Genomic DNA, 13,932 nt, shown 5'->3' on the forward strand with positions numbered 1-13,932 from the left:
GAAGCTTGCTGTACATAATGTTCTTATAAGAACTGAAGCCCATGTGTACAGGCCTTATAGCACCAAAACCAGCTAGAAAAGAAGTTCAACACCACTGCATTTCCAAAATGTTTTTGTAATAAAATATAGTCTGCAACAATTGCAACCAAGGTAATATTTTTTAAATGAATCAAGAATAGTGCTCCACTACCCTCTAGTGATGTATCAGATACAGGGTACACAGAACCTATAACAAGCATTTAAGGGAAAAACCAGGTGAACACAAATGGCGGCACCAGAAATGACATCCTACGCAGTGCGTCACGAGTCAGGAATCCCTGAAGAAGTCACGTGATTTGTGATGTAACGCGTAGGACAGAAACGTGTGACGTCATTTCTGGTCTGGGCAGTATCCGTCATTTGTGTTCACCCTGTTTTTCCCTTAAGTGCTTGGAATGAGTTCTGTGAACTCTGTATTTATAGGAGTGCTTTTTAATTTTTTTTTTCCTTAAACAATTTTGCGGTATTAAAGTTTTAATATACTATGAAGAGTTCCTTATCTTTTGAGCACCTATCAGAGTAAAGGATTGTTCCCGAGTGTGCCTGGAAGAGTGGACCTGTGGAAGCAGAGGATCCAGTGGGATTCATTATGCGCACATGTTGACCTATATTTTTAATGGGTCAGCTGTTAAGGTGAGCGCGCATGCCTGAAGGTGGAGGAGCATGATTGGTTTGTACACCTGCTGAAGTCACTGGTGCATTACTTTGAATGTTGGAAGAATGACTTTTATAACTTTTGGTTTGCATTTGCAGGATAGGAGGCTAGAGGCACATTTAATACCATTAAGTTAAATAAACCAAAATTTAATTTGCGCCAACCAAATTTTTTCTCCCCCCCACAAACCACCAGATCAGGTCAAGTCAATAGCATACACATAGAAATTTTTAAACGCCTTTTAAAAAGAATTGCACAAGTTGATCATTTACAACAAAAATTTATTTAAACCATGAGGCTTTACTTCTGGCTGGATTCAGATTTAGATGTGGAGGCTCTCAGTGATGAAAGTCTACGCCTCTTGGCAATCTGTTCCTGACGCTTTTCCTTGGCTTCCTAAAGGGAGGAGGAGGGGAAAAAAAAAAAAGTCAATAGGTATTCAGTATTCCACTGAAATGATGCCTGCTTGAAAACCCAACTAGTAGTAGACCTCAACACTGATCTAAACATGGGCTCTACTCCTTGACCAACATTGTTATACAGGATTTATACAGCATTTTGCACAGCAAGGTCCTAACGGTTAAACACAGCTGAAGAAATTTTAGCAACTGAGAGAAAAAACATGATTTGATTAGAGAGCTCGAGCTCAAACAACATGTGCGTGACCTAATTACAACACCTGGGAATGCAATGCACTTTACCAAAACCTGGAGATGGAGAAATTTGCTGTTGGTTTCATAGAAATGATTGTATTGAACGCACCTTTGTTCTCTTCGCAAGGAGCTTGGCATACTCTGCTGCTTCCTCCTTATTTTTCTGAGTGCGCTGCTTCTTCAGGGCAATACGTCTGCGCTTGTGTTGAAGAACTCTAGGTGTTACAAGACGCTGGATCTTGGGGGCCTTAGTCCTGGGCTTCTTCCCTAGGAACAATCAAAGTTATAATTAACAGTTGCCACCCTCAACTTTAATATGATCTGATGACAAATAAAGTGCTTTGTTTGATGCAAACTTTTTTGCTATTCACAACATATCTGTGGGCATTAAGAGAAAGAATATGTATATGTCATACTTTGATGCCGTACTTTGCCCAGGAGTCCTGTACTCAAAAGCTTTGCCCATGCCCAGCCATCTGAAGATACCAGCCTATAACCACGACTGAGGAATATCCAGCCTGTGTCCTATATGATTAACATATAGGTTTTACAGGTCGTATACACAGGTATGCAGCCAACAAAATATGAAGCAGTATGACAAATCTTGGTGCATAATTTGTAAAGAAATGGAGAAAAGTAATTGGATAAAAAGGAGTTGTTGCCAGAAAAACCCACATTCTCAGTTTTATCTTGCCTGGTAGAAGAAAAGATAGACTTCTTAGTCACTGTAACATAAGGCTGGACACAAAAATCAAAAGCAAGTCACACAAAATACACAGGTAAGATTAACCAGCCTTATACCATAGTTTCTAAGCTTTGTGAGGGACACACTACCAAGTGTAAAGCTTCCCTGGCATATCATGCAGCATTCACTCAGCACCCCAAGAATAAACAGACTCCAACTGCAGTATTCTTGCACTGTCAAAACCTCCACTTTTATTATCACAAAACACACAGGGGGATATATCTTATGGTCATCACAATCTGCATAATAACACACACTAATAGTAATGTGAGTATCACACCATGAAATAAACATCTTTTGACAGCATAGAATTAATACATTACCAAAGCTACAAGAAGAAGGGAAGGAAAAGACCTCATCAAAACCATAGTGCACAGGGTATCATGGAGAAGCCTAGGACATGATCCAGACCTATGAGTCCATGCAGCCTTGGCAAGAGTATCCAGCGTCAGAGCATCCCCTTTTGGACAGGAGGGCTTCTGATCTCATCGTTTCCAGGCCTCTCTTAAATATCCTGGTTCAGTGCTTCTGGCCACACTCCCAAAATGGGCAGCGCCTTACCCATTCCAGGAAATGTTATTGCCGAAAAACACCAAAAGGTTCCTCAAGGTAACAGAGTCACACCCAGTCACTTTACTGAACAAACAACTGTTATACAATATCCCCCATCAAATTCAGTGGAGCACAAGAAACACATGCAGGGCCTTTTAGACCCTACATGTTTCATTAACCACTTGCCCTCCTGGAGGATTTATCCCCTTTCCTGATCAGGACATTTTTTGCGTTACGGCGCTGCGTTACTTTAACTGACAATTGTGCGGGCATGCAACGCTGCACCCAAATTAAATTTGCATCCTTTTTTCCCCATTTTTGATCGCCTGTGGGGTTTTTATTTTTTTCGCTATATATATATAAATAAAAACACAATACTGTACTAATGGCACTGGGCAGGAAGGGGTTAACATGAGAGGTGATCAAAGAGTTAACTATGTGCAGGGAGTGTTTTTACTAGGGGGCGGGTGTGTGTGCTTCACTGTAATCACACTGCTGTGTGCTTGAGCTGATAGGGAGGAGGACTGTTAGTAAAACAAAACAGTCCTTCTCCTCTTTGGAGATCCTCTTAAATCACCGGGTGCCAGCGAGTAATTGCTGGCTGGGGCCCCGGTGATTAACAGCTGCGGCTGTGAATGGCGGCACGGGTAGGTGCGACCCCTATCCGGAAATGCAAAAATCACATATATATATACACACACACACATATTTTGTGCACCCGTGCTGCCCTGTAGCAGTATTTCTGCTATATGGCGGCTGGGAAGCGGTTAAAGGGAACCTGGTACTTTTTTGCCCCCTATGTGATAAAAAAAAAAAATAGCTAAACCCAATCACATAAAATCCACCCCCCCTCCCAAAAAAAATTCTGAGGCCACCCCATCTCCACATATAAGCAGACGTGTTGGGGCGCCTACACATAAAAACGCACATGCCAAAATGAGAGCAATAAATTCTCGCACCAGACTTCTTCCGTAACACTAAACTGATGACCTATAAGGAGCTTTTAAAGTGTTTTCTATAGAAAATGTAGTTTACAGTGTTTGGCCAACTTTTTTTTACCTGGCTTCTAGATTCAAAATTTGTCAAGGTGTGTACACACACACACACACACACACACACACACACACACACACAGAAACACACACGTCATCACCTCATCTGGAACCTCAGGAGGACAAAAAATAAAAAAACCACAAACACACGGATTCTGCGGGCCTTCTAAACAAAGATTAAAAATACTGCAAAATGCTTGACAGATTTGACAAAGGCTGGATCTACATACATTTTTAGTAGCAGATTTGCACCATCATCACTACTGAACACCCACGATTAATTGCTATTGAATTTAGGAGCATGATGGTACACAACCACCACCAGCGGGCAATTTTCACGAAAGCAATCATTGCTGGCGATTATCGTGTGATTAAAGTGGTTCTGAAAGCAGAAGGTATTTTTTTTTTTATTATTTTTGTCCAAAGGAGCATTTAAAACCATTGCAACAGCGATAGATCTCTGATGCCATGCAGGTCACCTGCAGACCTGTCAGAATATCTCCTAGCCGTAAGGGATGTACAGCCAAGCAGATATACTGACAGGGAGCTTGAACAGCGCCACCGTAGTTCATTGAAAACTACAAGCCCACAGCCACTAAGGCTGCCGGAACTTGTAGGCACTCTCAGAAATCTGTGAATGAGTGATGCAGCTGTGTAAGCGGAACCCCACCATTCAAAATGTACATTGATCACCCAAGGGGAGAGGAACATGACAAAATTCCAATTAAAAAAAAAACCCACATCTTAAATAACCATTTACAGGATATTTTGTCTCAGATCCCCCACCACTTCTTGGTCTCAATGCCAACACCATTTGTGCAGCACAGAAAGAGTGTATAAAATGCCATTGCTTAGCAGGCTATTAAACATACCTTCCTTAGCAAGAGGCTTTCTAACCACATATTGGCGAACATCATCTTCTTTGGACAGGTTGAAGAGTTTGCGGATTCTGCTTGCCCTTTTAGGACCCAAACGACGTGGAACAGTGTTGTCTGTAAGGCCAGGGATGTCCTTCTCACCTACAATGTACAAATCCGTATACATCACACTGAATTCATCCGATAATAGTTAATTTATCTTGTAATGCTTGCCATACTGACAGGTTGGCAGAGAACAATGCCTGCAGATAAACAGGTTACTCACCTTTTCTGACAATCACCAAGTTCAACACACTCAAGTTGGCATCTACAATACAGCCACGCACAGACTTGCGTTTGCGCTCGCCAGTCCTCCTGGGGCGGTAACAGGAGTGACCCTTGCTCAGCAGCAGACGAACACGTCCGTGGGTGAGAACTCCCTGTTTCATGGGGAAACCTTGCTTATCGTTGCCTCCACTGATGCGCACAACATATCCCTATATCAAAAACCAAAAGGTTAGATTATCATTCTGCACTGTAAACAAGTCAGGCAATGCACAGTTCATGTGTCACAATTCCTTACCTTCCATTCCTCACCCAAGGGATCAGCTGCAACTTCTGTGGCCATGCGTTTCTCATAAAAAGTACGCAGCTTGCGTTCATCATCAACTTCAATCAACTTCTGGCAGCCAGTAGCTGGGAAAGAGATATTAAGCTGCAAAACAAAGATGAGACTAGGTAAGGTCAAATGAATGATAAATCCATGTCACAGCAACAGCATTCTCTTGCACAAAGTTAATGAAAACTCACTCTAAAAAGTCTCACAAACATGTTAAACAACATTTTTAATATTTCTGAATCTGCTGCTTCCATTAAAATAATACTTGTGACCCTTTGTGGCAGCCCAGTGGCTTATTGATTGGCACTTCTGCCTTGCAGCATTGGGGCCTCCTTGGTTTGAATCGTGACTACCTGCATGAGGTCTGAAGGCTCTCCCTGTGCTGGCATGGGTTTCCTCCCACACTCCAAAGACATACTGGTATATTAACTGGCCCTTGTCTATATTGTCCCTAGTGTGCAGGTGTATAAAGTGTAAATTGCCAACACTGTATACAATGATTAGAGATGAGCGAAGAAATGAAAAATTCGATTCGGCTGATTCGGCGAATTCCAGTGTGAAATTCGATTCGATGCGAATTTCTCCGCTACGAAGATGACTTATTTAAAGGGTTTCTAGGCTTCAGAGAGCCTTTAAATTAGTGCAGAACACTGTACCTTTAATTTAAATGCCCTTGGAGATGAGGAAGGAGAAGGAGAAGGAGAAGGATGAGAAGAAGGAGAAGGAGAAGGATGAGAAGAAGGAGAAGGAGAAGGGTGAGAAGAAGGAGAAGGATGAGAAGAAGGAGAAGGATGAGAAGAAGGAGAAGGAGAAGGATGAGAAGAAGGAGAAGGAGAAGGATGAGAAGAAGGAGAAGGAGAAGGATGAGAAGAAGGAGAAGGATGAGAAGAAGGAGAAGGATGAGAAGGAGAAGGATGAGAAGGAGAAGGATGAGAAGAAGAAGGCTGAGAATAAGGAGAAGGATGAGAAGAAGGAGAAGGAGAAGGATGAGAAGAAGGAGAAGGATGAGAAGAAGGAGAAGGATGAGAAGAAAGAGAAGGATGAGAAGGAGAAGGATGAGAAGAAGAAGGATGAGAAGAAGAAGGATGAGAAGAAGGAAAAGGATGAGAAGAAGAAGGATGAGAAGAAGGAGAAGGATGAGAAGAAGGAGAATGATGAGAAGAAGGAGAAGGATGATAAGAAGGACAAGGAAGAGAAGAAGGAGAAGGAGAAGGATGAGAAGAAGGAGAAGGATGAGAAGAAGGAGAAGGATGAGAAGAAGGAGAAGGATGAGAAGAAGGAGAAGGATGAGAAGAAGGAGAAGGAGAAGGATGAGAAGAAGGAGAAGGATGAGAAGAAGAAGGATGAGAAGAAGGATGAGAAGAAGGAGGAGAAGGATGAGAAGAAGAAGGATGAGAAGAAGGAGAAGGATGAGAAGAAGGAGAAGGAAGAGAAGAAGGAGAAGGAGAAGGATGAGAAGGAGAAGGATGAGAAGAAGGAGAAGGATGAGAAGGAGAAGGATGAGAAGAAGGAGAAGGATGAGAAGAAGAAGGATGAGAAGAAGGATGAGAAGGATGAGAAGAAGGAGAAGGATGAGAAGAAGGAGAATGATGAGAAGAAGGAGAAGAAGGAGAAGGATGAGAAGAAGGAGAAGGATGAGAAGAAGGAGAAGGATGAGAAGAAGGAGAAGGATGAGAAGAAGGAGAAGGATGAGAAGAAGGAGAAGGAGAAGGATGAGAAGAAAAAGGATGAGGAGAAGGAGAAGGATGAGAAGAAGGAGAAGGAGAAGGATGAGAAGAAGGAGAAGGATGAGAAGAAGGAGAAGGATGAGAAGAAGGAGAAGGATGAGAAGAAGGAGAAGGAGAAGGATGAGAAGAAGGAGAAGGAGAAGGATGAGAAGAAGGAGAAGGATGAGAAGAAGGAGAAGGATGAGAAGAAGGAGAAGGATGAGAAGAAGGAGAAGGATGAGAAGGAGAAGGATGAGAAGAAGAAGGCTGAGAATAAGGAGAAGGATGAGAAGAAGGAGAAGGAGAAGGATGAGAAGAAGGAGAAGGAGAAGGATGAGAAGAAAGAGAAGGATGAGAAGGAGAAGGATGAGAAGAAGAAGGATGAGAAGAAGAAGGATGAGAAGAAGGAAAAGGATGAGAAGAAGAAGGATGAGAAGAAGGAGAAGGATGAGAAGAAGGAGAATGATGAGAAGAAGGAGAAGGATGATAAGAAGGAGAAGGATGATAAGAAGGAGAAGGAAGAGAAGAGGGAGAAGGAGAAGGATGAGAAGAAGGAGAAGGATGAGAAGAAGGAGAAGGATGAGAAGAAGGAGAAGGATGAGAAGAAGGAGAAGGATGAGAAGAAGGAGAAGGATGAGAAGAAGGAGAAGGATGAGAAGAAGAAGGATGAGAAGAAGGAGGAGAAGGATGAGAAGAAGAAGGATGAGAAGAAGGAGAAGGATGAGAAGAAGGAGAAGGAAGAGAAGAAGGAGAAGGAGAAGGATGAGAAGGAGAAGGATGAGAAGAAGGAGAAGGATGAGAAGAAGGAGAAGGATGAGAAGAAGGAGAAGGAGAAGGATGAGAAGAAGGAGAAGGATGAGAAGAAGAAGGATGAGAAGAAGGATGAGAAGGATGAGAAGAAGGAGAAGGATGAGAAGAAGGAGAATGATGAGAAGAAGGAGAAGAAGGAGAAGGATGAGAAGAAGGAGAAGGATGAGAAGAAGGAGAAGGATGAGAAGAAGGAGAAGGATGAGAAGAAGGAGAAGGAGAAGGATGAGAAGAAAAAGGATGAGGAGAAGGAGAAGGATGAGAAGAAGGAGAAGGATGAGAAGGAGAAGGAGAAGGATGAGAAGAAGGAGAAGGAGAAGGATGAGAAGAAGGAGAAGGATGAGAAGAAGGAGAAGGATGAGAAGGAGAAGGAGAAGGATGAGAAGGAGAAGGATGAGAAGAAGGAGAAGGAGAAGGATGAGAAGAAGGAGAAGGAGAAGGATGAGAAGAAGGAGAAGGATGAGAAGAAGGATGAGCAGAAGGAGAAGGATGAGAAGAAGGAGAAGGATGAGAAGAAGGATGAGAAGAAGGATGAGAAGAAGGAGAAGGATGAGAAGAAGGACAGTTCTGTGACAGTTTCTGTCTATTTCTGACAGTTCTGGGACATTCACTCCATACAGCGGTTTCAACCGCTGTATGGAGGGAATGTCATAGAACTGTCAGAAATAGACTATTAATGACAGTTCTGGGACTGTCCTTCCATGCAGCGGTTGAAACATTGTATGTATTTGTTTCCATAAATGGATCCATTTATGGAAACAAATACATACAATGTTTCAACCGCTGCATGGAAGGACAGTCCCAGAACTGTCATTAATAGTCTATTTCTGACAGTTCCATGACATTCCCTCCATACAGCGGTTAAAACAGCTGTATGCAGTGAATGTCCCAGAACTGTCATAAATAGTCTATTTCTGATAGATCTGGGACATTCACTCCATACAGCTGTTTTAACCGCTGTATGGAGGGAATGTCATGGAACTGTCAGAAATAGACTATTAATGACAGTTCTGGGACTGTCCTTCCATGCAGCGGTTGAAACATTGTATGTATTTGTTTCCATAAATGGATCCATTTATGGAAACAAATACATACAATGTTTCAACCGCTGCATGGAAGGACAGTCCCAGAACTGTCATTAATAGTCTATTTCTGACAGTTCCATGACATTCCCTCCATACAGCGGTTAAAACAGCTGTATGCAGTGAATGTCCCAGAACTGTCATAAATAGTCTATTTCTGATAGATCTGGGACATTCACTCCATACAGCTGTTTTAACCGCTGTATGGAGGGAATGTCATGGAACTGTCAGAAATAGACTATTAATGACAGTTGTGGGACTGTCCTTCCATGCAGCGGTTGAAACATTGTATGTATTTGTTTCCATAAATGGATCCATTTATGGAAACAAATACATACAATGTTTCAACCGCTGCATTGAAGGACAGTCCCAGAACTGTCATTAATAGTCTATTTCTGACAGTTCCATGACATTCCCTCCATACAGCGGTTAAAACAGCTGTATGCAGTGAATGTCCCAGAACTGTCATAAATAGTCTATTTCTGATAGATCTGGGACATTCACTCCATACAGCTGTTTTAACCGCTGTATGGAGGGAATGTCATGGAACTGTCAGAAATAGACTATTAATGACAGTTGTGGGACTGTCCTTCCATACAGCGGTTGAAACATTGTATGTATTTGTTTCCATAAATGGATCCATTTATGGAAACAAATACATACAATGTTTCAACCGCTGCATTGAAGGACAGTCCCAGAACTGTCATTAATAGTCTATTTCTGACAGTTCCATGACATTCCCTCCATACAGCGGTTAAAACAGCTGTATGCAGTGAATGTCCCAGAACTGTCATAAATAGTCTATTTCTGACAGTTCTGGGACATTCACTCCATACAGCGGTTTCCGGCAAAAAGTGTATGTGCAGAGTTCCTCTATTCTGCAGATACACTTAGAGGAGCTCTGCAGATACACTTAGAGGAGCTCTGCACATACACTTTTTTCCGGTTTGGAATTATTCTTATTTTCATCCTACTTCTTCTTCTTCTTCTTCATCCTCATCCTCTTCTTCTTCTGAGGATGAGGATGAAGAAGAAGAAGAAGAAGAAGAAGAAGTAGGATGAAAATAAGATTAATTCCAAGCCGGCAAAAAGTGTATGTGCAGAGCTCCTCTAAGTGTATCTGCAGAGCTCCTCTAAGTGTATCTGCAGAATAGAGGAACTCTGCACATACACTTTTTGCCGGCTTGGAATTATTCTTCTTTTCATCCTACTTCTTCTTCTTCTTCTTCTTCATCCTCATCCTCAGAAGAAGAGGATGAGGATGAGGATGAGGAAGAAGAAGAAGAATGAAAAGAAGAATAATTCCAAGCCGGCAAAAAGTGTATGTGCAGAGTTCCTCTATTTCTGACAGTTCTCTCACAACTTCTTCACATGTACAGTGGTTGAAACATCTGTATCCTAAATGTAAACTAATAGATACAATGTTTCAACCGCTAAACATGTGTTCCTTCTGTCAGAGAACTGTCAGAAATAGCGGAGCTCACTGCAGGGACACTTTTGCCGGCTGATCGGGAAATGTTCGATTCGCGCACCCGAAGTAGGCAAAATTTCGGTTTCGACACGAATCGAATATTTCCTGAAATTCGACTCGAATTCCGGTTCGCCTAGTTCGATTCGCTCATCTCTAACAATGATCGCCGTAACATTATAACCACTCTCAGGTAAAGTGAACAGTGATTATTTTATTTATGTTTTTGTTGCAGGAACACAATTTTTGTGATGCTAGCAGTGGCTCCTTACAATATTGTTTATTGTGTGGTCACATTGAGGTAGAGCAGGAGTTTTTTTTTTCTTTAATTTCTTCTACTTAGTTACAATGGCATCTGAAAGTGGGTGGAATATATTAGGCAGCAAATGAACATGTTGTCCCTGAAGCCGATACATTAAAAGCAGAAAAAAAAATGTAAGGACCTGAGTGACATTGACAAGGGCCAAACAATAATGGCTAGACCCATGCTGATCTGTGTCCACAGCCAAAAGTGCCGACAGTGGGCACGTGAGCATCAGAACTGGACCACAGAGCAATGGAAGCAGGTGGCCTGATCTGATTAATCACATTTTCTTCATGGATTACCTTGGAAAGAGATGGCACCAGGATACAGTACGAGAAGAAGGCAAGCCAGTGGAGGCAGTGTGATGACAATGTTCTACTGGGAAACCTTAGTCCTAGCATTCATGTGGATGTTACTTTGACACATACCACCTAAACCTTGTTGCTGACCAAGTACACTCCTTCAAAGAAACTGTATTCCCTGATGGCAAGGGCCTCTCAGTAGGATAATGCACCCTGCCACACTACAAAAATGGTTCAAGAATGAGTTCAGGAACACGAGTTTGAAGTGTTGACTTGGCCTCCAAAATCTTCAGATCTCAATCTAAATCGAGAATCTGTGGGATGTGCTGGAAAACAAGTCCAATCCATGGAGGTCCTACTGTCCAAGTTACTGAACACAATCTGCTACTGATGGCATGGTACCAGATACCACAAGATCTAGTGACAACCATGTCTTGCTGGGTTAGGGCTGTTTTGGCAGCAAAAGGGGGAACTACACAACGTTACGTGGGTAGTCATAATGTTGCACAGATCTATCATAACGTGTGTGTATCTCATATGTGGCACCTATTTTGCACATTTATTGCATGATATTTGTTTGGCACAGATCTGTCACTGATTAACACTAGGATTTATATACATTTTTTGATTAAGGGATGGTGACGTTGATTCAAGAGCTTTACTTACTTTTATTTTTGAATTCATAATGTTATGGCTGATTGGTTTATAGCCACCTTTAAAGAGGAGTTCCAGCTGTTTTTGTATTCATTAAAAGTCAGCAGCTACAAAAACTGTAGCTGCTGACTTTAAGGGCCGGTTCACACTATAGAAACACAGTCCAGATCTGTTCCAGCATGCATGTTTTTGATGTGTTCCGGTGCGTTTTTTATGCATTCCAGTTCATTTTTTCCCTCTTTTTCTTCAATTTAAATAGGGACATGTGCGTTCTTGATGTGTTTTACCGCATTCCCATACAGTTCTGTACAGAAAAAATGCAGAATGTTCTACTTTTTCTGCAACCAGAACACACTGGAACTGCAAGCACTGATGTGAACTATGACACTGACAACCATATAACCTTTCTGTGCGTTTTGGATGAAACACATGTAGTGTGAACTGGCCCTTAATAAACACACTCACCTGTCCCAGGGTCCAGCAATGTGCTCACCCCAGTCGTCCCTTCTCTCCCCGGCATCTCACCTGTGGGCACCAGGCTATGACAGCACGGGACTTCACAGCCGGGTAGCCACAGCGTATGCGCGAGTCGCGCTTTGCATTCTGATTGGTCCGGCAGTCTTCTGGGAGGAAGTAGAGGGGCCAAACTTCCAGCTCATTTCACCGTGGCAAACTGAGCCGGAAACGGGAGCAGGTACCTGTTAAAACCAGGTATCTGCTTCTCCTCCTCCCCAAAATATAGCAGTGGAGAGGAGGAGGCAAACAAGCAGAGCTTCCAGTTTTGGGTGGAACTCCGCTTAAAGGAGTAATCTATCATTTTCTGGTATAAAGTGACAAGGTTTTGTCCCGTCTTCCAACGGTGCTTTTGTGTTGTCATCCTGTCATACAGGCTTCCAATGGAGAGGACAAGTGGTCTTGTTAATAAACATTAGCCAGGTTTGGTACTCTGTGGGCACCAGCAGGAGGCCCACCCTCAGGAATGCCAGCCATCAATAGAGTGTAAGTAGACAGAATGTGGCCATCAAAGATCAACAGCAAAGGATATTGAAAAATGAAGATTTATTAAAAGACATGTTAACTGTTGATGATTGTCAGGGCTTCAGATATTATTCAGTGAAGAGTTTACCTCTAAGTTAAGCAAGGCATGTTACTCCCAATCGGAAGCCTACTTGGATATGTGGCTGCCTGACACACAGGGCAGCAATGGGGCAGAATGGCAGTCAGGCTTCCCCTCCACTATACAAGGCTGAATAGTACTCCCCAGGCTCCTGCACTGTGCGAAGCCACAACACTGTATTCCTGCTCTACTCCTACACACCAGTCCTGCCATTCACTCTCCGGCACACTGAACAGCCCAGCCTTCAGCACAGAGCCAGCAGGCAGATCCATAGACAGCCCACGCTGGCAGACCGTGTACACAGCCCAGACCACCGCCATGTTTCTGTCTAACTTCAGCCGGCTCCAGCCCACCATCCGCTGCCATCCGACCCCTGAAAAGCCACCTAGTCGCCCCAGTAGCCAGCCGTTTCGTTCCATACACTCAGCCGTGCAGTGTCCGCACCATATCGCTCATAACACAGCGATACAAGCCAACATTTTATCCCTCGTCTCCAGGCTCACCTTCATGTCTGCTCAGCCTATCTCAGGTCCCCCGCCGGAAAGAGGCCGAACTTCCGTGCAGCGAGCTCACATAGAGAAGGGGAGAGCGGCTTACCTGACGTCACCCGAGAACTGGCAGAGCGGGAATAAGCGCCCTCTGCTGGAAGGAGGCTCTCACCTATTTGTAAATCCCCCGGAAGCTAACATGGTATTATGATTTCTTTTTTGGCAACAGTTATGCTACAATATATACATTTAATATAGAAACTAACATCATTATAATACGAATAATAAGTACAACTAAGGCAGAACTGTTTTTTCCTCTACTTTTGAATAGAGCGGAGATGGATTAAAACATCTGTCAGTTTTTATTGCTGTCTGTGCCCCCATTGAGGAGATTCACCCTTTCTATAAGCCACCAGTCACACAATTTAAAATTGCACGATTTGTGTGCGATTTTAGGTGAGATTTTTGAAGACTTGTGAAGATTTTCAAAGATTTCTTCACTGACGTACAAAGCTGTTCATAATACTGCCCCAAACTACATCACCAATCTGGTATCCAAATACTACCCAAAACGTACTCTCCGCTCCTCACAAGACCTCCTACTCTAGTTCCCTGGTCTCCTCCTCCCATGCCCATCTCCATGACTTCTCCAGGGCTTCCCCCATCCTCTGGAACTCCCTACCCTAATCCATCAGACTGTCACCTACCCTCCTCACCTTTAGGCGCACTCTGAAAACCCATCTCTTCAGGGAAGCCTACCCTGCCCTCAGCTAATTGCCGATCTCCTCCACTCTTCCTACCACTTCATCCCCCACAGCTATTTCCTCCTGTG

The 13,932-nt window shown here is 43.1% G+C and overlaps 1 protein-coding gene across 1 annotated transcript; it reads right to left on the minus strand.

Moving 5' to 3' along the window:
* Positions 1-958: 958 nt before the first annotated feature.
* On the minus strand, positions 959-13,229 carry RPS6 (ribosomal protein S6). The gene is made up of 6 exons (XM_089693964.1): positions 13,116-13,229; positions 5,137-5,268; positions 4,840-5,050; positions 4,569-4,715; positions 1,457-1,614; positions 959-1,090 (listed from the first exon to the last, which is right to left on the minus strand). The coding sequence occupies exons 1-6, from the start codon at positions 13,119-13,121 to the stop codon at positions 995-997; spliced, it is 750 nt and encodes a 249-aa protein (XP_089550090.1). The 5' UTR covers positions 13,122-13,229; the 3' UTR covers positions 959-994.
* Between the last annotated feature and the right edge of the window lie 703 nt (positions 13,230-13,932).

Source organism: Staurois parvus, unplaced genomic scaffold, assembly GCF_062004578.1.
Source record: "Staurois parvus isolate SC_StPar_1 unplaced genomic scaffold, SC_StPar_1.0 ptg000644l, whole genome shotgun sequence".
NCBI lineage: Eukaryota > Metazoa > Chordata > Amphibia > Anura > Ranidae > Staurois > Staurois parvus.

Coding starts and splice junctions, on each gene's coding strand:
- RPS6 (XM_089693964.1), bottom strand. Junction 4,716..4,839: donor CTTGGTGATTGTCAGAAAAG/GTGAGTAACCTG, acceptor TGTACATTGTAG/GTGAGAAGGACATCCCTGGC. Junction 1,091..1,456: donor TCCTTGCGAAGAGAACAAAG/GTGCGTTCAATA, acceptor TCCTCCCTTTAG/GAAGCCAAGGAAAAGCGTCA.